The sequence below is a fragment of the Patagioenas fasciata genome, chromosome 16 (genome assembly GCF_037038585.1).
Source record: "Patagioenas fasciata isolate bPatFas1 chromosome 16, bPatFas1.hap1, whole genome shotgun sequence".
NCBI lineage: Eukaryota > Metazoa > Chordata > Aves > Columbiformes > Columbidae > Patagioenas > Patagioenas fasciata.
In genome coordinates this window covers 14,358,573-14,381,656 of record NC_092535.1, presented here as the reverse complement: position 1 = coordinate 14,381,656, position 23,084 = coordinate 14,358,573, and the positions used below count along the sequence as shown (strand labels likewise).

Genomic DNA, 23,084 nt, shown 5'->3' with positions numbered 1-23,084 from the left:
CAACAGATCTTTGCCTGTTTCTTGCACCAGGCTGAAGGTGCTTAAGCACTGGCACAGGTAGAGTCTCCAACTGGACGTGGTCCTGGGCAACCTGCTCCAGCTGTCCCTGTTTGAGGAGGAGGTTGCAGCAGATGGTCTCAAGAAGTCCCTTTCCGATATAAATCATTATCTGACAAGGAGAAATCGACTGTACCCCAGAATACTATCCCGCTCGCTGGTGCTGGCACACTCCAGAGAAGTCAGAAGCAGCTTATGGAGCAAGGAATCTGCCCATGTGGCAGCGGGGGAGAGAAGAGAGAGGGACAGGAACACAGGAACTACAGGTACTGCTTTCCAACGGTCCCAGCACAGCAGATTTCTGCCCCAGCCACATTCTTCAGGATTTTGCAGTGCAGCCCAGGACAGGAGACCAGCACCCAGGAATAATGCACGTGGTGTCTGGCCACAGCCTCCCCAGCACAGTGGCCCTCGGCCCAGCTTGGGCTGCTGCTGGGGACGTGGCCCTGGCATTCGTCAGGGGTTTTGCACGTTTGGTCTGACAGCAAGGGCAAGTGTCCACTGTGACACAAGGCCTTGAGGACACACTGCGGGACATGAGATACGGAACAGGCCACTGCCTGGGCACACACAAGAAGAGCATCGTAGCCAATCCTGGCAGATTTCACAGAGTCACAGAATGGTTGGGGTTGGAAGGGACCTCTGCAGATCATCTAGTCCAGCCATAGGAGGAGACTCCACAACCTCTCTGGGCAGCCTCTTCCAGTGCTCTGTCACCCCTCCTCTGTCACTGGGCCCCACTGAAAGCAGTCTGGTCCGTCCTCTGACACCCACCCTGAGATATTTATAAACACTGATGAGATCCCCTCTCAGCTTCTCTTCTCCAGCTGAACAGACACAGCTCTCTCCTCATAAGAAAGGTGCTCTAGGCCCCTAATCATCTCCATAGCCCACCACTTGACTACCCAATTCTCTCCCCTCTCCTCAGCAGGGCTTCCCCACATCCCACCTCTCTGGGAAACCCTTTGCCAGTATTTTACCACCCTCATTCTAAAAAAATTCCTTCCTTGTATCTAGTCTAGTTCTCCCCTTTTTTTGTTTAAAACCATCACCCTTGGCCTGAGACAGAAAAGAGGAGAAAAGGAGCTCCCTGGGCAGAGAAACGCAGAGCCCGGCACCCAGGGCACAGGGAGCGCCGTGCTGGGTACCCAGAGGCAGCTGCACAGAAATTCACTTCGCTAGAGCTCCGTGTTCAGAAAAAGAGACAGAGGAGTCAAACCAAAAGAAAAACTTTATTCAACTAAAGGGAAGAGTCCACCGGGCATCTCCCTGTGGGGTCTCTTCCAAAACGCGGGGAACGCAGCCCCCATTGATCCCAGTTCCCCAGCCCTAGCTCCCGGCCGCAATGATCCCTCCTCCTTTCCCCATGGGCTGAGGTACTCGGAGGGTACAACCTTTCCGATCCGCCTGCTCCCCATCTCCCCACCCACCCCCCCCAACCCCCCCAGTAGCTGGTGGTTAAAATTCCCTTCCTTCATCTCCAAGGGTGTGACTGCCCCTGGAGTCCTTGCTTCTATTTTGGTTCTTGCACCAGCTGTGTCTCCAGGAGGGCCACCTGAAAGAGGCAAAAGACCACTGGGATTTGCCATCGTTCCTCCCTATGGCCAGACCCTCCTGCCACCCAGTGCGATCCTGTTCTCACCTGTCTGGAAGCCGGCACCTTCCGCTGGTCAGAGAGAGACAGTGCGCACGCATCTGGCAGCGACCGACCACGGCAACATCTCTTCAGCCTCCTCCGTTCACGTTCCACCTGCACGTTGGGAAGGAGAAAGGGTCACAGACTCGGGCCACCAAACGAGTTGCAGAAGGACCCCTGCACATCAGGGCAAGGAGATTTCTGCTCAGAGACTGTCACTTGCACCTGAGAACGTTGGGGCAAAACGCACTCGAAGCAGAATATGGAGGAGAAAGGGCAAGAGAGAGTGTGTGGATGGGGACACTGGGGCAGGAAGGGTGGTACCCCAGTGAATGTGCATTTGGGAAGGTAACGGGTGCCAGAAGGGAGAGAAAATAGACAGCGAGTGTGCACAGGGGGACGGGGAGAGGGCAGGAAAGCAGCAGAGGGCTCCAAAGTGCTGTCTGGGAAACGTGTGGTGTTCCAGAGCACCGGGAGGCTTTGCAGAGGCAGGGAAAGCCTGTTTCACCTGCTCCAGGGTCCTCCTGAGCTCAGCGTTGTACTGCTTCAGCTCCGTCTTCTCCAGTTCCAGCCTTGCAACTGCTCCCTGCAGACATTCCAGCCGCTGCGACAGGCGTCTCTTCTCTGAGAGCCAGGAGAGCTGCTCCCCTTCTGCAGCAGCCTGCTGGGGATTCAGAGAGGAGATGGTGGAGCTGGTGCCACACGCAGGTTACAAGGGCCAGAATGAACAAGCCGGGGAGAGTGAGCGGGCTCAGGACTGGACAGGGCCAAGTGCCTTCTTCTCCCCCTGGGCCACAGCCCAAACCAGCCCCAAACTCTCTTCCCAGGGGCCCCCTGCAGATCACCTGGGAGAAATCCACACTCATTTGCCTTCCTGCTTTTGGGGCTGTGGCACAAGTACATGCGGAATGGCAATGAAGCCTTTAACCGGATCACGCAACAGTACCAATTCCATTATTTTAATACAGCGGAAAAGCTGTTGCCCAGAGATCTCCATCTCTGAAAGCATCCTCTAAGCACCATCGGTGTCGCTGCTGTTCAGCCATCGGTATAAAACTCTATCGAGTTCCCTACATTAGAGTGGTCAACGGGAGGAAAACGCTTCAGGATGGAGCCCCAGCCAAGCTCCTCAGAACATGGGAAGCTTCACCCTCCTTTGGGGTTCAGGCCCAAAGAAAACCCCTCTGTCCACCGAGAAAGGGCAGCAAGAAAGGAACAAAGCTCCCGTGACTGCAGCTGGCAGGAGGGTCAGGACTCTGCCCCATGGGAGACGGGAGGCTGGTAAGAGCCCCCCTGTGCTGCCACGCTCTGGGTGGGGCCCCCAACCTGCCCTTGAACTCATCTCACGCCCACGCTCCATCTGTGGCTGCATTTCCTGTCCCAGCACAGTCCTGTGGGCTCCACGTGCCTTCGAGTACGAGCCATCGGCTCTGCTGCTGGCCCGGCAACGTGCGGCCTGCGACACGCGGTTGCTGCCATTTCACACCCCGGGCCGTTCCTCTGCTAAAGCCAGCCCACCGAGCATGCTTGAGGAATTCAACACCTCTTGTTTCCTACCAGGTCTTGCAGGAGCCTCTGTGTTTCTGCTTCGTGGTCGCTCTGCCGAAGTCTGAGGGCATCGTCATGCTGCCGTTCTCTCCGCAAGAGCTGTTGTGCCGCGTTCTCCCGCTCCTGCCTCAGGAGAGATCTCTCTGCTTCCAGCTCACGTTGAAGACACTTCACTTCCCCTGCAAACCCCACAAGTGGCAAGAGTCAGAGTCTACCCAGACCCTGCTTCTGGCCTTACTGACCTTCAGCCCTTGCAGTTTCAGTGCTGGAGGGGTCTGTTCCAGCTCCTTCACTCCTCACAAGCACTGCGGACAGAGAGCTGGTTTTATACCATCTTGTCTAGGCAGGGCATCACCGGAAACAAAGCACATGGGGCCTCACCTTGTATCACGTCCTTGGCCTGCGTGACGGTGTGAAGCCGCATCTCCAGGTGACTCCGGGCGATCTCCAGCTGAGATACGCGCTGCTGAGCCTCAAACAGGCTGCGCGCCAGGGTCTCCTTCACCGGCCTGCGGGTTGTGGACACGGAGAGAAATGAGCTTCTTGCTCCTGACACCCACAGGGAGGGATCCCAGTGACAAGTGCTTCAAGATCCCTGCCCCTGAGAACGGAAAAGGGGCTGCATGGACACCCGTGTACAGCAAACATATTTCTGCCATTTAAATTAGCAATGCAGGCCCCTCTGAGGGAACGCCCAGGCTTTCCTTAGGACCCAGCGTAACACAGCAAGCCCAGCCGAATTTCATCTCGACAGCCAATTCTGAAATGGCTGCTGCCTGGTGGATGGCACACAGGTAGCAGTTTTCCTGACAACGTCTGTGCCAGCCAGCAAAAGCCCAACCTCTGCTCACAGGTGCATCCCATCACCACTTCCAATTGCTCTGCAGGGGGACACAATAAGCAGGTTTTTTTCCCCTCAAGATTCTTCCCTGTTCTGTCCCTGGAAGGTGAGAACATCCGCAAAGCACAGGGGACGCAAGAAAGCCCCGTGCAATGCTGACCAGCTCTGTAATTCCCGACAGCGAGTCATGTCGTGCCCAGGGTTCCTCGCCCTTTACCTGGCCTCTGCCAGCTGCTCGGAAAGGCCTTGTCTGTCCCGCTCCACGGCTGCCAGGCGCAGCTCCAGGGCAGCCTTCTCCTGCACCAGCACCTCCTTCTCTTCGGACACCTTGGCCAGGGCGAGCCCTTGGCGAGAGGACTCCTGGCGCAACTGCTCCAGACCAGTGCTGGCCGACTCTTGCTGCCGGGACACCTGGAACGGGACAAACCGCAGCTGGAGCCCTTTCTGTGCAGCTGTGTGCAGAGCAGCCAGCGCCGCTGGCCAGGGGGCGGGAGGAGAAAGAGCTCCTGTCCCGGGGGCTCCAAGTGTGAGAGCAGCTGCTGGTCCCGCACCAAGAGCCTGGGCTGCCAAAAGGCGCTGGCCCCGCTCACCGGCAAGTGATGTGCAAGGCCAGCCTGGGCTGCCTGGGACCAGCTGTGGCCTCCCCAGTGCCCAGTGCAGGGGACGGTCACTGCCCTGCTCCTGCTGGCCACACCAGTGCTGGGACAAGCCAGGCTGCTCTTGGCCTTCTGGGACACCTGGGCACACGCCGGCTCATGTTCAGCCGCTGCCGACCGGATTCTGCCTCAGAAAAAGGATTCAGAGCTACACAGTTTGTTTCTTTTGCCACAGGTGACAGGAGTCGCCCCGCTCTGATCCATGGACAACACGATCACCGCTTTGCAGCTCAGCAAAAGCCACGGAAGAGGCCAACACGGACCGGTGGATTAGAAGAACCCAGAGAAGCAGAGGACAGCGCAGAGAACTGCAGAGCTGCTCCGCAAGCCATCAACGTGGTGCCAAAAAGAAGGGAACAAACCCCCTGCCCTGCAGGGCTACCGAGTGTCTCCTTGACACAAAGCCTGCAGCAGCCAGCAGACACAGCTTCACTCAGCCAAGCAGCCAAACGCCCACCCACAAGCACCAGCTTTTTGGTCTCACCTCACTGAGCTGCTCTCGGGTTTCTTCCTTCTCCTCTGCCAGTCTCCTCAGCTGCACCCGCAGCCCCTCCTGCTGCTCCTCTGCTTCCTGCAGCAGCTGCTCCAGCTGGGCTTTCTCCGCACAGAGCTCTGCCTTGGTTCTTTCACACCAGCTCAGCCGCTCCTGCTCACAGACTCTTGCTCTCTCCAGCCCGGCCACTTTCTCTGACACAACCTCATTCTCTTGCTCCAGCTACAATCACAGAAGCAGAGAGCACATCAAAGACAGGAACATTTCCTAGGAAGGAGCTTTGGCTTGGACAGGACAAGGAACAACATTTGCACAGCCAGCCAGTCCTACTGCTGGAAGGCAAGAAGGCTGAGAAGCAGCAGCAGCTGGAGACAAACAGCTGGCAAGAGCTTTGGCAACTCTGCTCACCTGCAGCACAAGGTGGTTCAGCTGCACTTTCTCCACTGCAAGAGCTTCATTGATACTGCTCATGTTGGCTGCTGCAGCACGGAGATCAGCTATTTCTACACTCAGCTGCTTCTGAGTCCTGCTCAACTCTGCCACTGACTGCTCGGCCTGCAGAGACAAAAGAACAACGTGACAACAAGGGCAGGAAAATGCCTGACTCCCAGCAGCAACTCCCATCCCCTGGGTGTCTCCGACACGCTCCCAGTTCATGCTCCCAATGAGCACGTGGGGACTGAACACCCAAAGAGCCTGTGTGCTCGGATCCCCATTTCCCAAGAAGGACAGCAACGGTTTCCCTGTCTTCTCCTGCCAGGAACAGCACCGGTGCTGGTCCTGCTGTCACAGCTCCCTCTCCCACAGGTGCTCCCTAGGAATAAGGTGACCGTACCTTCTCCAGGGCCATGGTCAGCTCGTGTTTCTCTCGCTCCAGCAGATCCCTCTGAAGCTGCGACTCCTCCAGCGTCTCTCTCGCCACTACCAGCTCACTCTGCAATAATGAATGTTTTCCTTCGAGCGCAGCAAAGTCCTTCAGCCTGGGAGACGGGGAAAGACAAACAAGTTCTTAACCTAAAAGCATTGTCATCTCCAAACCAAGAGTACCTACTATGTCCAGATATGGCAGTTGGAGGGATTTCCAACAGCTTTCTATTTACACCTGAGGAACGCTGGAATTTCCTGCCTAGAGCCGCATCACTCTTTGCCATTGATGTGGGTGAAACATTTGTCACTGAGAAAGTAAAACAAGCTTCCAGAAATCACAGAACCTTTCCAAGTGGCTCAGGTACTCTCAACGGGTTCCTGCCTGTTAGTTCTCTCCCTCCTCTTGGATCCATTGGATCCAAGACTTGCCAAATTTCTCCTTCAGGTACGACAGACTCTGCTCAGGCTGGGAATGATTTCTGTGAAGCTCACGCACAAAGCACACAGAGGCGGCTCTGCTGGATGGCAGCAGGCAGCCAGCCCTGCCCGCGGGCTCCCTTCGCCCTTCTGTGCTGCAAATGACGAGCAGGCACAACTCAGCCTTGTGCGCTGGGCCCCTAAGGTCCAGCCATGCCCACCCCTGCCCCGAGAAAGCTCAAACGCTCACAGCAGCTCCTGCTCACGACGCGCTCTCTCCATCGCCTCTTGCTGCTCCACCTTGTCCCCCTGGGCTGAGTCTTCCTTCAGCTGCAGCTCCGTGTTCCTTTGACGCAGACGCGAGGCTTCTTGCTCCGTTACTTCCAGCTGCTGCTGTAGCTCGTCCCTGGTTCTCTCCAGGTTGGCACAGTCACTGCAGAGACAAGGCTCCGTTACAAGAATGAAGAGGCCGGGAGAGTCACAGATCCCGTTTTCCTCATCCCAGGATGGAGCTGTGGGGAGCACGGGGAGGAAGAACTTGCTCTTCCCCTCCCAGGGTAACTGAAGAGGGAAGCAGAAAGGCGGGCAGGCTGCTGCCTTCAGCCAGCGAGAAGCGGTGCCTGGGAAAGGGCACCCAAAGAGCAGAAGCAGACGCAGCATGTCGAGGGAGAGGCGCCTTGTATGCCAGCATCGCTCTGAATCGCCCAGACAGCCTTGGAGGTACAGCCGAGCAGGAAAAGCAGCGACAGGAGGATGCTGTGGTGCCAAACAGAGGCACGCGCGAGGCAGGGCAGGCAAGTTCTCTGCCCACAACAGCTCTGGGCTCCCGAACTGGAAGCAGATTGCCTCTGGACCGCAGGAGAAGGAGGAAACGCTCACCTTCTGAGCGCTTCCACCAGAGACTGGAGGTGCTGCCGCTGGCTGCTGGACGTGGCGCATTCCTCCTGCAGCTGCTCAAGCCTCTGCTGCAGCGTCCTGCACTTCTCTTCCTGCTGCCTGTGCTGCTGCAGCAGGGAATCGATGGAGTCCTGCCTGGCAGAAAGCTCTTCTTGTAGGGCCTGCAAGCAACGGGCAGGGAAAGAGCACAAAGAAGCAGTGAGGAGCGGCCAAGGCGGCTCCAGACAGCCGGGAGAAGCAGTGAGCAGAGAGACGGCTCCGCTGGAGGCAAAAGCTGGGAGGGGGGGTGGAGATCAAGGTCCCAGCTCTGCACACACCTCAGTTATATCTTTTATCAGCTTTTGCAGGGACAGGTTCTCCTCTTTGGCACTTTTACTCCACAGAACTTCACGTTCTTTCTCTAACCGACCGGCTTCCTGAGAACAGAAGGAGGAAAGGGTGGGCAGGGCAGAGCTGCTCCCTCTGCAGCGTTCCCATCCTCAGCGGCACTGCCATGCCCAGAAGCCTCAGCCCTCGGCATTCCAGTGCATTCCTTCCCACATCTATTCCACTTCTTCCTCGCTAAAACTAAGAAGGGAAAGACTGACAGCTCGTTTCCATAGACTGCCAGGAAGCTGCCAGTGCCAAGGAACTTTGACCCCAGGCACAACAGCCTTGGTGCAACCCCTGAGGAAGACACCGGAGCTGTCTGCAGCTCCCCTGCCGCTGCTGCACCCGGACTGACTGCACCTGTGCCAAACACACAAGGAACATTCTGGCAATGTCCCTGATGTTCCCCTGCAGGTGGCATCTCTACCCCTCCTTCTGCTGAGGAAACCGCACCTCTGTGTGCTACGGCTGGGGAGCAAACACTGGGCTGTCCCCCAGATCAAGGGAAAACACACCAGAATCTCCACGGTGTCGTCAGGTGTTTCCATGGGCTTCTCCTTCTCCTCATTCTTCTTCTGGGAGGGTACAAGCAAGGCCGAGAGCTCCAGCACCCTGAGAAGAGAAGGTCCACGTGCCACTCCAAAAGCACAGCACACCATCGCCTGGGAAAGAGCTGAGCAGCTCCCAGAGGCACAGCAGAGAAAGTTCAAGCCAGAAAATACAGCAAAGGCAGCATCCAGCTCTACGGGGTAATGAGCTTGAGGGTGCCAAATGGCCCTTCTTGCCCCAAAGGTCTTCTGCACTCAGTCTTGCAAGGAACCGTCAGCACAGAGGAGCTACACTGCTTATGATGCTCCTGTTCACATTCCTCCCAACTGCTTTAATGCAGCCCTGGGGAGGAAAAGGGCTGTACAGAGACAGAGTTCTCTTTATGCTGCTCTCCATTTCTCACCAAGAGTCAGCTAACAGCAAAAACACTGTGCTATGCAATCTCTTTGCCAGTCTGGTCTTACTCAGAACAGCTTCTGTCAGTCTGACGGTTTTTCTGTCCCTCCTGTTGAAGGCAACAGTCTGACCAGGCACAGAAACAGGTCTGTGCAGGGCTGTTCATGTGTTTAAAACATGAACACAACTCATCTACGAATCACAGCAGCAGCCACAAAAGATCATGTTGGTAACTGCAAAGTTTAAAACAGCTTCACCTGTCCTGAAGCTCCTTCTTCTCCAGGTCGCCAGAGGTTGGACGGGAGCAGCTCACAAGCACAGCTCCAGAAAGCCTCATGTGCTCTGCCTTCAGCTCAGACAAATCTCTGAAGAGGAATCAAGAAAGAGACCGTGTTCACAGCACCATCTCTATCAGCTCACTCGCTTCTGAAGCGCATCATTGTGCACCAGTCCCAGCTGGCAGGAAAGGTGACGCCTTGGCTGGGACGAGCCGCTCATCTGGCACTTTGGGACCAGGACGCATCTGGACAGTTGAGCAATGAGTCTGCGTGATCGTCGAGGATGAGTCTGTTTTCTCCTCAGTGATGAGAAGAAATGTGTGGGACGGCCAGAAGGCCTCAAGGACCTCCAGTGACTCTTACTGACTGTTGCTGCTGCTCTAGCTTATTAACATACTCTCATTCAGTGAGATGTACGGCAGATTTCCACCGTTCTATTAAACGGACTGCTCTACTTGCTGCACGCACAGCTGTGGGGAGTCTCTTCCAGCATGTCCATGTGTGCCCGTGCCCGAGTTAATGTGCCCAAACATCACCACAGGAAAGTTCATCGCTCAGGGCCTCGGCATTGCCCAAAGCCCGAGCCCCTCAGTCTGGTTTGAAAACCTGCATCAAACCAAATCATTCCAAAGACAGCTAAACAGCTTCATGGCTTCATTGCTTCAGACTCTCAAAGGAGAAATCATGGCTTGAGCCACACTTACTGTAACATGGAGGCTCACCCAGCAGGTGTGAAGGAAGCTACAGCTTTCCTGCAAGAGCTCTGGCCTTCCCTCGTACTCACCGGTCAGTGGCAGTCTTCATCTCCAGGAACTGACGGCGGAAGGTCACCACCTGGCACCACAGGCTGAGGAGACGCTGGTGTTCACCCCTGACGTAGCTGTCATACACCTAAACGTGCCAAGACAAAAAGAAATGCCAGTCCAGCCTTCGCCAACACTGCTCGAGTCTTTCAGAGAGGAGAGAGCGCAACCCCCAGCACCAGGTCTCTTCCATCTCCCAGCCCTGTCTCCTGCTCCTCAGCACCAGCACAGCTCAGCAGAGCCACCGCTGCCACACAGCAAGACCTCTCGGCCAGAAATCAAATCCATTCTCACGCCGCTCTGGCATCACGGCTGACGAGCCCGTAGCCTTTCCTTACCTCGCGCTCACGGCGCCGTTCACTCTCCTTCAACCCCAGCTCCTCCCGGGCCCTCATCCAATCCGCCGTCAGTTTTGCAACATCTTCTTTGAGGGCTGAATTAACCTCACCGGCTTCATCGAGCTGCTCCCGCAGGAGAGCGTTCACTTCTGCCAGATTCTCACACCTGGGAGAGGGAGAAACAGCAGAGAGGTCGCTCAACAACTGCTGCCCACAAGCAGCAGCCCCGGGATTTCCCAGCTCCCTCAACACTGGCTTTGTTGTCAGACTCAGAGGCAGCAAAAGCGCTTCCTGGCATTAACCAAGATCTCTCTGGGATGGCCAGCTCAGCTGCTTCTCCTGGCTTTAAGCCTTCCATTGCCATCCACAGGTTCGGTTCTCCCTTCCTCTCAACTCTGATGATGCCCACAGTGAACGTCTTGCCTCCCCGCCGTGCTGTCTGATCACTGCATCATCCATCACCTTTCTCTACCACTGTCCTGAGCCCTCACCTACTGAACCCTGGAGCACCTGAGGCTGGAAAGGGACCTTTGCAGCTCACCCGGAACAACCCCCCGCTCAGAACAGAGCCATTCGGCACACAACACTGTCACTGCACCACAGAAAACACATCGTGGACCTTTCTCCTGTCACAGCGGCTCGTCCAGCCGCTTCCCTTGGGGAGAGCAGGCGGCACTGGCAGGTTTTCCCTCCCCTCCATGAGCATCCAGGGTACCGGCTATGAGGGAACGCTTCTTCCTTGTACCTTTGCTGCTCCTCTTCCAGCCGCAGCAGTGCTTTCTCCAGGCTCTGGTCTTCTGTGGCTTCCCGCCTGCCGGGGAGGGATCCCTAAGGCAGAAAGGAAAAGATTAGTCAAATTCTTGTGTTCCCTTCACTACTGTCAGCATCCATCGCTCTCCCCTCCATTTGCTGGTATCTCTGCAGCTCGTGGCTTCTTCCAGGCATAACAGTGTCGTGACAGCAGAGAGGAAGGGGAAGGGTGTCACTGCAGGGGACAGCTCTGCTCAGTCTCCCACTGTTGCACTCTCACAGCCCGGGATCCTCCGCTCAGCACCACAAGCGCTCACTTGCACTTGAAGCCCAGGAATGCTCTCCTGCTCTCCTACTCTTCCTCTCCCGGGTTTACTTTAGCCGCGAAGCAGAAAGAAAAGCACAGAAGAGCCAGCTCTGTGTGCTGAACGCCAGCATTCCCGCCTGCCGAAATGCCGTGTTCCAGCCGGTTCTCTTTCAGAGACGGCCCCACAACGTAACAGGCAGTACGGCCCTCTCCTGAGACCGAGGACAGCGCGTTACCCTAGCAGGAAAGCGCTCTCTCACAAAACTAAAATCCTTCTCGGTGGGGATTTCTGGACTGGCATTTCTGGGACTACTGGCTGCTCCAAGAACGGCAACTGCACACACACTGAAGGGCAGAATTACAGCGCTTCCCGAAACCCTCCAGTAGCAAAAGCCTGTTTTCCTGTCACTGTCACTCTGGAGAGGTGTTTTTTGCCGGTGTTAACGAATGCTGTGTGCACTGTCTGTAGTCAGCAGCCTGCACACTCACCCCTGCTGCCTCCACTTGCTGCTCCAGCTCTCGGCACCGAGTCCGGTACTGCAGGACCTGGGAGGATACAGAGAAGGCAGATGAGCGAATGCAGCTTCTCCCAGACGCGGCTCCTCCCGCATCCCCTTTTCTCTCAGTCTTTGCAGCCCAAGCACGGAACATTTCACGGCGCTGCTGATACAGCAACGAGAAGTCGTGACCATACGGGGAAGCTTCACCTCCTCTGATCTTCAGGCCAGCCAGCCAGGGTTTCTGTCCCACACAGCACTGTCTGCTCATGCTAAGGCAGCGCTGGCCAGCAGCACCTGCCCCATGGGCACCCGGACCCCAGCTCGAGATTCCCACGGGGGAAAGGTCCCCCGGGCCCTGAAGGGAGGGCAAGGAGGGAGTTTCCACGTCGCTTCTCAAGCTCCGCCGAGCAGGTCAGCTCTGCCCCAGCCCCGCTCAGCCGCTGCACAACGCGGTTTCTGTGCAGCTGCACAAGAGCCGCCCGGGCCCGTTCGCCGGCCGGGCCCGTTCGCCGGCCGGGCGGCGGCAGCGAAGGCGGCCAAGGGCTGCCGAGCGGCTCGGGTCTGCCGGCGGGGGAAGCAGCGCCCAGCACGCCTGGGCGGGCCGGGCGGAGCGGGGCGGCTCCCGGCGCCTCCCCCGAGCTCCGCGCTGGGCACCGTCCCGCCCGCGGCAGCTCCGGGAAGGAACCCGCTGGGGCCGCGCGTTCGCCCCCGGCATCGCCGCGGCCCAGCGCCCTCTCTGGGCGGCCCGGACACCCCGGCCCCAGCACCGCGGCCCGGCCCCGGGCAGCTCCCCCCGGGCAGGCGCCCCCGCTCCTCACCTTCGCCTGCAGCTTCCGCACCACCAGCGCTTGCCGGTGCTGCGCCTCCTGCGAGCTCTGCAGCCGGCGCCGCAGGGAGCCCTGGCTCGGCGCCGCCATGGCCCCGCTCCCTGCCGGGCCCCGCGGCGGGGGCTGCTCCGCGCCCTGCCCGGCGGACCGCGCTCAGGCGGCCCCGGGCCGCGGGCTGGCGCCTCCGGGGCGGGCGGAGCGGCTCCCCCTGCCCGCCGGGCGCGACCGGGAGCCGCGGGGCGGGAGAGCCGGGCTGGCTCGGGGCCGCTCTGGGGCAGCGCTTCGCTCCCCGCTGCTCTTCTCGCTTCTGTCTCCTCTCTCCTCGGCTCTCGGTTCTCTCTGCTCGCTCCTGGCCGGGCCCGCCGGGCTGCGGTGCTGCTCTGGGCAGCGCTTTGCTCCACCGAGCCCTGCGCAGGGACCGGTAACGGCCCCGGAGAACGGTGCGGGCAGCACGCGCTGCCGCGGGAGCCCGGGAGAGAAGGAGCGAGGAAACGGTCCCGAGAGCAGAGCGTGGGGTGTGGGGACACTGGGGCAGGGAGGGGGCAGCGCAGGGACAGCGCAAAAGCTCCGTGGGCCAGGGGAGCCGACGGAGCAGCCGGAGCTTTCTGCTAAAGCTCACACTTGAGCCCGGGACTGGCCCTGGCGCAGGAGTTCCAGGCTGGGGCGCAAACCAAACGCACACGGGTGGCACTTGGGAACCTTTTCCTCCCTGTTTTGCAGCATGAACGGGACAGACTGCAAGCAGGTAGAGAAGAGCCTGGGTGGCAGAGAAAACGGACAAGTCACAGCACCACGTGCTCTCTGAACTACACTTCACTTCATCACCTCATGAAGAAATACAAGAACCAAAGATGACACACGGGGCTCAGTCCCCTTGGCCAGACTGGTCTGCTGCACGAATTCACTTATTCACCCCTCGGGTCGGGAGCTTTCCTGACTTAGAACCCCTCACGCTTAATCCGTGCTTCACAAGGGTGGCACCCGCGGGCACACGCAGGGCCATGGGGGTACCCAGAGGCAGCAAAGGGCTCAGGCTGGACACCCAGGGGCACACGCAGGGCTCTGGGCCACACCAAAGGGCAAACGGAGGGCCCCAGGAAGCACAGGAAGAGAAACGGAGGCCCTTGGGAGGCACCAAAAGGCTGTTTGGTGGCCCCTTGGTTGCCCCAAAAAGCCCATCCCTGGGGACATGGAAAGGCAAACAGAGACGGCTTGAGGAGACGAGAGGAGGAGTCCCTGGGAAAGATGACAAGCCGAAGGCCGGTCCCTTGGTGGGACAGCGAAAGGCCCAGCGAGGGCCCTGGGTGGGAACCCAAAGGGCCATCAGGAGCCTTGAGGGGCCGAGAGAATCAATGGCCAGAACAAGGCGCAGCCTTCAACAGCACCGCCATGTGGGACTGTCCTAGGGCACGAGCACGGCTTTACAGAGCTGGACCTGCCCCTCCAACAGCCCGGCCGCAAGGCTTTCCAAACAAGGCAAAAGCCTGGGCTGCTTTTCTCTTCCCCACTTAAGATTCCCTGTAGAACTGGGTCTTAGCCTGAGCGAGGCTGTAGGAGGGAGGAAGAGGCAGGAAAACATTGCAGGGAAATGCCCAGACACAGCAGGGCCTGGCGTGAATCGCTGCAGGCACGAGCAAGGCCTTGGGAACAACATCTGTGGCCGTTTGGCTGCTCTTCTTAGCAAGCGCACGACACACCAGTGACATCCGCAGTGTTCTGCAGCGGTGGCTCCAGCTCCTTCCACCACTGGTCCTGGTTTGTTTCCCGGAACATGCGGCTCCAGCACTTCTCTCCTGGAGCACAGGCCCCTTCTAGAGCAAGCGCCACTTGGCCTTTTCTTACTTCTGCCTCGTCTTCCTCTCTCCGCCTGGCAAGCTCTTGCTCTGCTCCTGCAGCAGCCACTCTCACAGGCGAGAAGTGTCGATCATCCCCTGCAGTTTGGGAGCATCCTCTAATTTGGCCAGGTGTTCCCGAAGCTTAATGAGTTGCTGTCTCAGAGAACTCTAGCATAGAAAGTGCTGGAGAACGACTGGAGGAATAGTGACGTATGTCTCATCATGCTGGATCCATGGGCCGAGGGCAATTGCCTGAGGTTCAACAAGGGCAAGGGCCGGGTCCTGCACTTGGGTCACAACAACCCCATGAACGCTGCAGGCTGGGGAAGAGCGGCTGGAAAAGGAGCTGGGGCTGTTGGTGACAGCGGCTGAACATGAGCCAGAGTGCGCCCAGGTGGCCAAAAAGGCCTCCAGCATCCTGGCTTGTACCAGGAATAGTGTGGCCAGCAGGACTAGAGAAGTGATTGTGCCACTGTCCTGGGCACTGGGGAGGCCAAACCTTGAATCCTTGGGTCAGTTTAGGGCCCCTCACAACAGGAGTCCTTGAGGTGCTGGAGTGAGTTCAGAGAAGGGAACAGAGCTGGTGAGGGGCTGGAGCACAGGTGTGATGAAAATGCTGGTTGCTTCTCACCTCCCTACATGAGATTCCCTGTAAAATGGGGTCATAGCATGACAGAGACTGCAGGAGGGACGGGGACGGATGACTGCAAGGCAAATGCCAGACACAGTCTGGCCTGGCTGGAAGGAAGGCAGGCACAAGCCAGCACTTGCAACAAACTCTTTATTGGAAGCACGGGGCTGTACTTGGCGGAGCTGCCCAGGGCTCTACGCGTCTCTTGCCGCAGCCCTGCCCAGGACATGGCCCGCAAGCCTCCCAGCTAACGGCCTCGCTGCTGCCGCGGCTGCTGGGGCTCGCCTCCCACCAGCTGGCCGCGCGCTGCTCTGCGTCGTGCTGCTGTCTGGGCAGGGGCCCTCGGAGCTGCCGGAGGGACGGGCTGTCTGCAGAGCTGTGGGCCCGTGGAGGGGCGGGTGTCCTCAGCGGGACGGCTCTCCTCTCCGCCTGGAGGTCCGGGCGACTTTGCTCCCTCGCCGGCTTCCAGGCTCTGCTCTTGAGGTGCGCCGGGGAATCCTTGTCCTTCCTCCACGCCTGGGCTTGAGAAAGGCGCCCGGGGTGGCTGCGGCCGTCTGTTGGAGACAGCTCCCCTGAAAAGCTCCAGCAGTCCAGAGCATGGGCAGCTACAGCCTCCTTCAGCCTGAGAGGCTCCGATGGCTTCCAAGGTGCTGCAGACAACGTTGACAACTTCTGTGGCCAGACGGTCAAGCGAAGCCCCTGAAGTTGCTCTGTCGGAAGCTGCTCTTTCCGCTTGCCCCGATTTCTCTTCCTTGGATTTGCCCGCTTCGGTGGTTCCTCCGGCAACAGGCCCTGGCTCAGGTGTGCCGGATGCAAAGTGCTTCCCCAGGCTCTCCGACACGGTCGCTGTAAGCTGCTCGGCCGCCAGTCCGATTTGCTGCCGATGGCGCAGAGAAGAGATCTCCGGAGGCTCTGCAGCTCTGAGCGCACCGGCTGCACCTTCGTGTCCGGGCTCGGGTTGGGAGGGGCTTTGGCCCTTGCCCAAAGCTGCATCCGCTCTTAAGCGTCGCCCCCATTTCAGGGAGCTGCTTGCTCCTTTGGGTGGAGGTGGGCACGATGGTTTGTGAGGCTGCAGCAGCTGTTGTCCCAGACCAGATGGTATCTGAGGCAGCAGGAGCCGCTGTCCCAGACAAGAAGTGTTGATGTTCCCCCGCAGTTTGGGAGCATGCTCTAACTTGGGCAGGTGTTCCCGAAGCTTCTCCTGCAAGGTGACAGCAGGTTGTGTCTGGCTGTGGGCCGGACAAGCGCTCCCGGCCCTGCGTGCTGAGGCGTCCCGCGGGCCCAGGACAGGGCTCTGCTCCAGCCCCGCGACGAGGGCGGAAGGGAAGGGCTTCCCTCGGGACTCTGCGTGTCTGGGAACACCTCGCTTTGCTGACCTGCTCTCGGATGAACGCTTTCTGGGCCTCCAGCTTGAGCATGGTCCGGTACTGCCTGTACTGGTTGAACTCCTTCAGCGAGCAAACCACCTGTTGAGAGCCGGGGGCAGAAATCCCCCAAGCGCTGTGAAGCCGGCTGCGCAGACTGCCTTCCCGAAACAGCCGCCCCGGCGGGAGGGGAGCTGCTCCCTGCACACCCTGCTCTGCGCTCGGGAACCCCGCTGGGAGGGAACCGTTTTGATCAGCCCCATCTCATCCAAACCTACGTTGCCATCGCTGGTGACGAAACCCTGTCTCTTCAGCCACTGCACGTTGACCTTGCGTTGGTGGTAGGCCTTCAGATGCGGGTCATGCAGGCTGTTGTACTCGTTGCTCATCCGGCGGCCCAGGGGATCCCCAAGGTCAAACGAGCCCGAGGGCCGGTGAAGCTGTGAGAGATGTTCCAGAGTGTGAACGGGGCAGGAAGGAGCAGCAGGGACGAACGCACCTCCCAGCTCCTCAGGCACGCAGGCCGGCATTTCCAAACCTGCGAGGTCCAGACTGATTCCTGGCCCTCCCACCCCTTTCTTCTGCCTTTACCTTTTCCCCCAGCTTTCCCCTGCTGAACACAGGCTTGGAGCCGGGTGTCACGGGGATCTTGACACCGAGGGTGAGGTCCAGCAGCTCAGGGTCCATTGGGCCAGTAGCTACTTCTCCCAGGTGTTGTCTCCTGTGTCCGAGCTAGGAAGACAGAGACCCTCAGGCACAGCTCAATGAGCCTCCTGCCCAGCGGCTGCAAGAAAGGGCCCGTCCCAATGCCCCCGAGCAGCCCCGCCGTGTCCCAGGCTCCCCGGCTGAGCCCTCTCCATCGCCCCGCTGCTCACCTCTGCCTGTTTGACAGTGCACTGAGCACCGCGTCTGCCTTTGGGACAGCAGCGGTGAGACTGCGCTGCACAGCTCCTGCACTCAGCACCGCGTCTGCCTTTGGGACAGCAGCGGTGAGACTGCGCTGCACAGCTCCTGCACTCAGCACCGCGTCTGCCTTTGGGACAGCAGCGGTGAGACTGCGCTGCACAGCTCCTGCACTCAGCACCGCGTCTGCCTTTGGGACAGCAGCGGTGAGACTGCGCTGCACAGCTCCTGCACTCAGCACTGTGTCTGCCTTTAGGACTCCAGCAGTCAGACTCCACTCCACGGCTCCTTCCAAGAGCTCTCCTAGAGCTGCGTCCTGCGCTGGCTCCTGTCGCTCCAGAGGCACCCGGCAGCAGATGCCACGGCCGCTCTCCCGGCGAGCGGCTTTATAGAGCACTCGCCATTGTGCCATCACGGCGTTGTCGCATTGTCACATCACTGGTTTCCATGACGCTGCCCTGCTGCTGCCCACCGGCAGGGCACACCCCTTGATACCAAAAAGTCTATTCTGCTAATCTACTCTATTCTATATTGGTCAGATTGCCTCCAGCACCATGAAATCTCACCTTGAATGTTCCCAGGGATGAGGCATCTACCACCTCTCTGGGCAACACGTGCCAGCATTTTACCACTCTCATTGTAAAAAAATTCCTCCCTTGTATCTAGTCTAGATCTCCCCTCTTTGGTTTAAAACCATCACCCCTTGCCCTGTGTCCTGGTTTTGTTAAAAAACAAGTTTCTCTTTTAGTGAATTTTGCCTCTCAGCTAAAGCTTCATATCAGCTGCATTTTCCTGGAGAACCAGACACATGTTTTGGCAAACCTCGCAATGGAATGCAAACTTATTGATAAGCACGGATGGACATCGCGCGAGAGGGGCAACGAGAAACTGGTGACCGAGAGACTGAGCAACGGTGAATAACATTCCATTCACGTGAATACTTCATATAAAAGTGGGAGATCACGAGGATCTCATCCCCTTTTCCTTTCCTTTTTCCTCATGGCTGACATTAGGAGAGGACCTTGCTGCTCGTCCCTGTGAACGGAGGCCTAGTGAGAGACTGAGTCCAGCTCCGGTTGGCTGCAGAGTCCAATCCAGGACTTTAGGTGCTGGCTCTGCAGTTGCTGAGACTTTCAAGATTGGTTTTGTGTATTTTGTATTATTTTCTCTATTCTTATCAGTAGCATTAGTAAAACATCTTTAACTTTTCCAACTCTCTTCTCTCTGTCCTTCTTTCCCTCCCAATCGCCTGTCCTTGGTGGGAAGTGGGGAGAGAGAGGGGCAAATGGGGGAAGTGTGGGGGAGAGGAGGTGAACAACACATCTGCCAGGGTTTGATTGTCACCCCGCAATCCTAACCCTCGACACCCTGAGACAGAAAAGAGGAGAAAAGGAGCTCCCGGGGCAGAGAAACGCAGAGCCCGGCACCCAGGGCACAGGGAGCGCCGTGCTGGGTACCCAGAGGCAGCTGCACAGAAATTCACTTCGCTAGAGCTCCGTGTTCAGAAAAAGAGACAGAGGAGTCAAACCAAAAGAAAAACTTTATTCAACTAAAGGGAAGAGTCCACCGGGCATCTCCCTGTGGGGTCTCTTCCAAAACGCGGGGGACGCAGCCCCCATTGACCCCAGGTCCCCAGCCCTAGCTCCCGGCCGCAATGATCCCTCCTCCTTTCCCCATGGGCTGAGGTACTCGGAGGGTACAACCTTTCCGATCCGCCTGCTCCCCATCTCCCCACCCACCCCCCAATGTCTCCCCAACCACACCCCTGAACCCCCCTCGTAGCTCGTGGTTAAAATTCACTTCCCTCATCTCCAAGGGTGTGATTGCCCCCTGGGCAAGGGAGAAACAGCAGAGAGGTCGCTCAACAACTGCTGCCCACAAGCAGCAGCCCCGGGATTTCCCAGCTCCCTCAACACTGGCTTTGTTGTCAGACTCAGAGGCAGCAAAAGCGCTTCCTGGCATTAACCAAGATCTCTCTGGGATGGCCAGCTCAGCTGCTTCTCCTGGCTTTAAGCCTTCCATTGCCATCCACAGGTTCGGTTCTCCCTTCCTCTCAACTCTGATGATGCCCACAGTGAACGTCTTGCCTCCCCGCCGTGCTGTCTGATCACTGCATCATCCATCACCTTTCTCTACCACTGTCCTGAGCCCTCACCTACTCAATCCTACAGGATTTAGTAACCCAACTCTTTGTTTCAAAGAGAGATCTGGGCTACTGCCACCTTAGTTCCACACACTTTTTCCTCAGCAGGACTACTGGTTACACGAGGCAGCGAAGAACTGTTCTGTTATGATCGAGTTCCCAAACTCAACAGCTGGCACTCGAAAAGGGACCAAACTCTCCCCTTTCCTGGCTCTGGAGCATTTCACAAATGAGCAGAGCATCATTTGCTGAACAAAGCCCAGGGGGAAATGAGCCTTAAAGACTGCTGAGGCCGGTACATCCTCAGAGCCTGTTCTCTCCTGGCAGCACGGGCTGTGCCTGCTGGGCTTGTTGGAGCAGAGCCCCAGCTGCTCTCAGCTCCTGGACCGTTTGCAGCGCAGCCACAGCAGCTCTGGGATGTTCCTCTGCCCCTGTGGAGCGGAGCAGACGGCAGCGCTGGGAGCAGCGCTCCGGGCTTTGCTGTTTGCGGAAAACAGCCCAGGCGAAAGGTTTTCCTCTGTTCCCAGAGTGACAAGTGCTTTGCAATCCCCAGCCTCAAATTGGAACAGAGGAATATTTTCTTGGGCGGTGAACTCAAATAACAGAAGCAATTCCTAAAGGAGTCTTATGGCTTGTGGAACCTGCTACTTTTCAAGCACAACACCAAGCTCAGTCAACGTAAAACAGCCAAACCCAGTAAAACTGGGACCCTAATCTGCTAAGCCTCTAGAGCAGACCAGATGTGAAACTCAGGCAGCAGCTCCAGAAGGGCAATGCGCAGGGCTCAACTGGAAGCCAGTAGCACACATGGAAAATGAGACGTCCAAGGGACTTCACGGCAAGTTCCAGTCCCACTCTGTCCCAGCCCCAGAGCAGGGCCCTAACTGGCAGCTGAGGACTCGGCTTGGAGCAGAGCACCCCCATTTTGCTGAAGGAGGTGCCCAGGGCAGGCAGACACAACAGGCACGAGGGGAAGGGGGCTCAGTTCGGTATCTGTGCCAAGAGAGCTTCAGCCACTGAGGCGCCCTGCTGAAAACATCCTGCAGACAGACCCTGACAGTTCAGCAGGATTCTCGGCTCCTTTGCCAGAGCCAAACATCACGTACCCGACTGACAGAAATCTCACACGCGTTTGCCCCTGAGCACCTCGGGTGCTCAGCTCTCTGGCTCAGCCCCATGTTGGGATCACGATCAGCACAGAAGAGCAATACGAGACTAACGAGTCCCTGAAGGCTCTAAGCTCTGGCACTGCCTCGGATCCCTGGAGCTCTGGCACGATGCAGATACGCTGCTGATTGAGCCACAGGAAAACAGGAAGAGTCAACACCATGAGGAAGACTCGAGGGGATCACCCTTATAACATTCTCCTCCTGCCACCCAGTGCGATCCTGTTCTCACCTGTCTGGAAGCCGGCACCTTCCGCCGGTCAGAGAGAGACAATGCGCACGCATCTGGCAGCGACCGACCACGGCAACATCTCTTCAGCCTCCTCCGTTCACGCTCCACCTGCACGTTGGGAAGAAGAAAGGGTCACAGGCTCGGGCCACCAAACGAGTTGCAGAAGGACCCCTGCACACCAGGGCAAGGAGATTTCTGCTCAGAGACTGTCACTTGCACCTGAGAACGTTGGGGCAAAACGCACTCGAAGCAGAATATGGAGGAGAAAGGGCAAGAGAGAGTCCAGTGTGTGTGGATGGGGACACTGGGGCAGGAAGGGTGGTACCCCAGTGAATGTGCATTTGGGAAGGCAACGGGTGCCAGAAGGGAGAGAAAATAGACAGCGAGTGTGCACAGGGGGACGGGGAGAGGGCAGGAAAGCAGCAGAGGGCTCCAAAGTGCTGTCTGGGAAACGTGTGGTGTTCCAGAGCACCGGGAGGCTTTGCAGAGGCAGGGAAAGCCTGTTTCACCTGCTCCAGGGTCCTCCTGAGCTCAGCGTTGTACTGCTTCAGCTCCGTCTTCTCCAGTTCCAGCCTTGCAACTGCTCCCTGCAGACATTCCAGCCGCTGCGACAGGCGTCTCTTCTCTGAGAGCCAGGAGAGCTGCTCCCCTTCTGCAGCAGCCTGCTGGGGATTCAGAGAGGAGATGGTGGAGCTGGTGCCACACGCAGGTTACAAGGGCCAGAATGAACAAGCCGGGGAGAGTGAGCGGGCTCAGGACTGGACAGGGCCAAGTGCCTTCTTCTCCCCCTGGGCCACAGCCCAAAACAGCCCCAAACTCTCTTCCCAAGGGCCCCCTGCAGATCACCTGGGAGAAACCCACACTCATTTGCCTTCCTGCTTTTGGGGCTGTGGCACAAGTACATGCGGAATGGCAATGGAGCCTTTAACCGGATCACGCAACAGTACCAATTCCATTATTTCAATACAGCGGAAAAGCTGTTGCCCCGCAGACCCCAAACTGCGCCCTGCGCTCTCTGTGCTCCATGGTGGGGCTGCCATTCGGCAGGACCTACACCAGCTGGGGAACGGGCTGTCGGAGACCTCACCAAATCCAGCCAAAAAGCGCTGGGAAACCGGAGCAGAAGCCAGGGCAGGGGAGACTTGCGAGGGCGAAGAATCATGGACTCCACACAATCCAATGTGAATTTAAGCAAAGCCGTTTATTACTTGTTATAACTCTCCTTAAATATCTTTTTGACCTGTCCACGCGCTGTCCACGCATCAGAAGGCTGTTTGTAACTGGTCAATAGCTACTGTTCACGCGCCGCAAACCAACAGGTGATTGGATTCTACAATTCTGCACAAACTCTAAGATTAAACAAAATGTATCTCCATTATAGCTGGCTTGCTGACTCTTTTCTTCACTAGACAGTCTTTCTTTTGTTTTACCTCAGGTTGTATAGAGTCACGTAAGACACGTAGGCTGCTCGACTCTTGCTCTCTTGCTGAATACATAGGCCTCAGAGGCCTGTTCAGTTCAGTTCCATACAATGTCCATTAACTTCAAGAAAATCACTCAAATCTCCCACAGAGACTGGGAATGGGCAGAGAGGTGTTTGGGCCGAAGGGGACCCTGAGGAAGGGGAGGAGAGGGGTGTTCCTGTAAGAGTCGGTCTGAAGACGGAGCAGGATGTGCCTGAAACACAGTCATCAGGAACTGAGAGAACTGAGGCCCTGACAGAAAGAACAGATGGACAATGACTTGGAGAGAGGCCTGAGGAGAAGAATTGTGTTGCACAGGTCTCTCCAACCCGGAGGGCTACTGCTAACAATGGCGGCTGTATGGACTTCGCCTGCTGCCTGAGCCAAGCTGGCCCTCGCCTCCTAAAAGCGATTGTTACGAGGGTCTCTCCGCCCCAGGGACAACAGCTGCTGTCGGAAGATGGATTCTCACCTGCAGCCTCAGCTACACGTGTCCCCCACCTGCTCTCTCGAACAAAGGTCAAGCACAAGGGCATGCCCAGAAGCTCGCCAATGGTCACCCAATGGACCAGAGAGAGACCCCAGAATGCTGGACATGCAAGCGCAGACAAGTGCTGGCAAGAGAGGCGAGGACCCTTTCAGCCTGCGCAGTTAAGCCTGGGTTGTGAAACAAAGGCAGAGATTGGCCTCGAACAATGGGAGCGATGGGGGTGAAGAAGAATAAAAGATGACTCCTGACTGGACATCGTTGAGATCTCCCCACCAAGGGATCTCGGATGACGACAGAGGACCAGCAGGACGCTGTTCGGGACCTGGGA

At 57.8% G+C, this 23,084-nt stretch overlaps 2 protein-coding genes across 5 annotated transcripts; both read right to left on the bottom strand.

Annotated features, from left to right (window-relative positions):
• Window positions 1–1,270: 1,270 nt before the first annotated feature.
• On the bottom strand, window positions 1,271–5,782 carry LOC136108325 (uncharacterized). Of its 3 annotated transcripts, none has more exons than XM_071815624.1 (8): window positions 5,640–5,782; window positions 5,223–5,453; window positions 4,300–4,493; window positions 3,623–3,750; window positions 3,251–3,420; window positions 2,202–2,357; window positions 1,700–1,807; window positions 1,271–1,632 (listed from the first exon to the last, which is right to left on the bottom strand). In XM_071815624.1, the coding sequence occupies exons 1-8, from the start codon at window positions 5,700–5,702 to the stop codon at window positions 1,516–1,518; spliced, it is 1,167 nt and encodes a 388-aa protein (XP_071671725.1). In that variant the 5' UTR covers window positions 5,703–5,782; the 3' UTR covers window positions 1,271–1,515. The 3 variants fall into 3 exon arrangements, with proteins under 3 accessions (XP_071671725.1, XP_071671726.1, XP_071671723.1); XM_071815625.1 differs by having other exon boundaries at window positions 1,271–1,612; XM_071815622.1 differs by lacking the exons at window positions 1,271–1,632; window positions 1,700–1,807 and having other exon boundaries at window positions 1,884–2,357.
• Window positions 5,783–6,030: 248 nt separating this feature from the next.
• On the bottom strand, window positions 6,031–13,095 carry LOC136108286 (centrosome-associated protein CEP250-like). 2 transcript variants are annotated; one of them, XM_065849947.2, is made up of 11 exons: window positions 12,521–13,092; window positions 11,692–11,748; window positions 10,891–10,973; window positions 10,146–10,311; window positions 9,789–9,895; window positions 8,984–9,091; window positions 8,297–8,393; window positions 7,730–7,828; window positions 7,395–7,573; window positions 6,766–6,948; window positions 6,031–6,211 (listed from the first exon to the last, which is right to left on the bottom strand). In XM_065849947.2, exons 1-11 carry the CDS (start codon window positions 12,617–12,619, stop codon window positions 6,046–6,048), a joined length of 1,344 nt encoding a protein of 447 aa, XP_065706019.2. In that variant the 5' UTR covers window positions 12,620–13,092; the 3' UTR covers window positions 6,031–6,045. The 2 variants fall into 2 exon arrangements, with proteins under 2 accessions (XP_065706019.2, XP_065706018.2); XM_065849946.2 differs by lacking the exon at window positions 8,984–9,091 and having other exon boundaries at window positions 12,521–13,095.
• Window positions 13,096–23,084: the final 9,989 nt, after the last annotated feature.

Coding starts and splice junctions, on each gene's coding strand:
- LOC136108325 (XM_071815622.1), bottom strand. CDS start 5,702: ATGAGCAGTATCAATGAAGCTCTTGCAGTGGAGAAAGTGCAGCTGAAC. Junction 4,494..5,222: donor CCCGAGAGCAGCTCAGTGAG/GTGAGACCAAAA, acceptor GTCCCGTTCCAG/GTGTCCCGGCAGCAAGAGTC. Junction 3,421..3,622: donor GGCCAAGGACGTGATACAAG/GTGAGGCCCCAT, acceptor TGGGGTTTGCAG/GGGAAGTGAAGTGTCTTCAA.
- LOC136108286 (XM_065849947.2), bottom strand. CDS start 12,619: ATGGCGGCGCCGAGCCAGGGCTCCCTGCGGCGCCGGCTGCAGAGCTCG. Junction 7,574..7,729: donor TGATAAAAGATATAACTGAG/GTGTGTGCAGAG, acceptor CGTTGCTTGCAG/GCCCTACAAGAAGAGCTTTC. Junction 6,212..6,765: donor CGTCGTGAGCAGGAGCTGCT/GTGAGCGTTTGA, acceptor CCCGTCTCCCAG/GCTGAAGGACTTTGCTGCGC.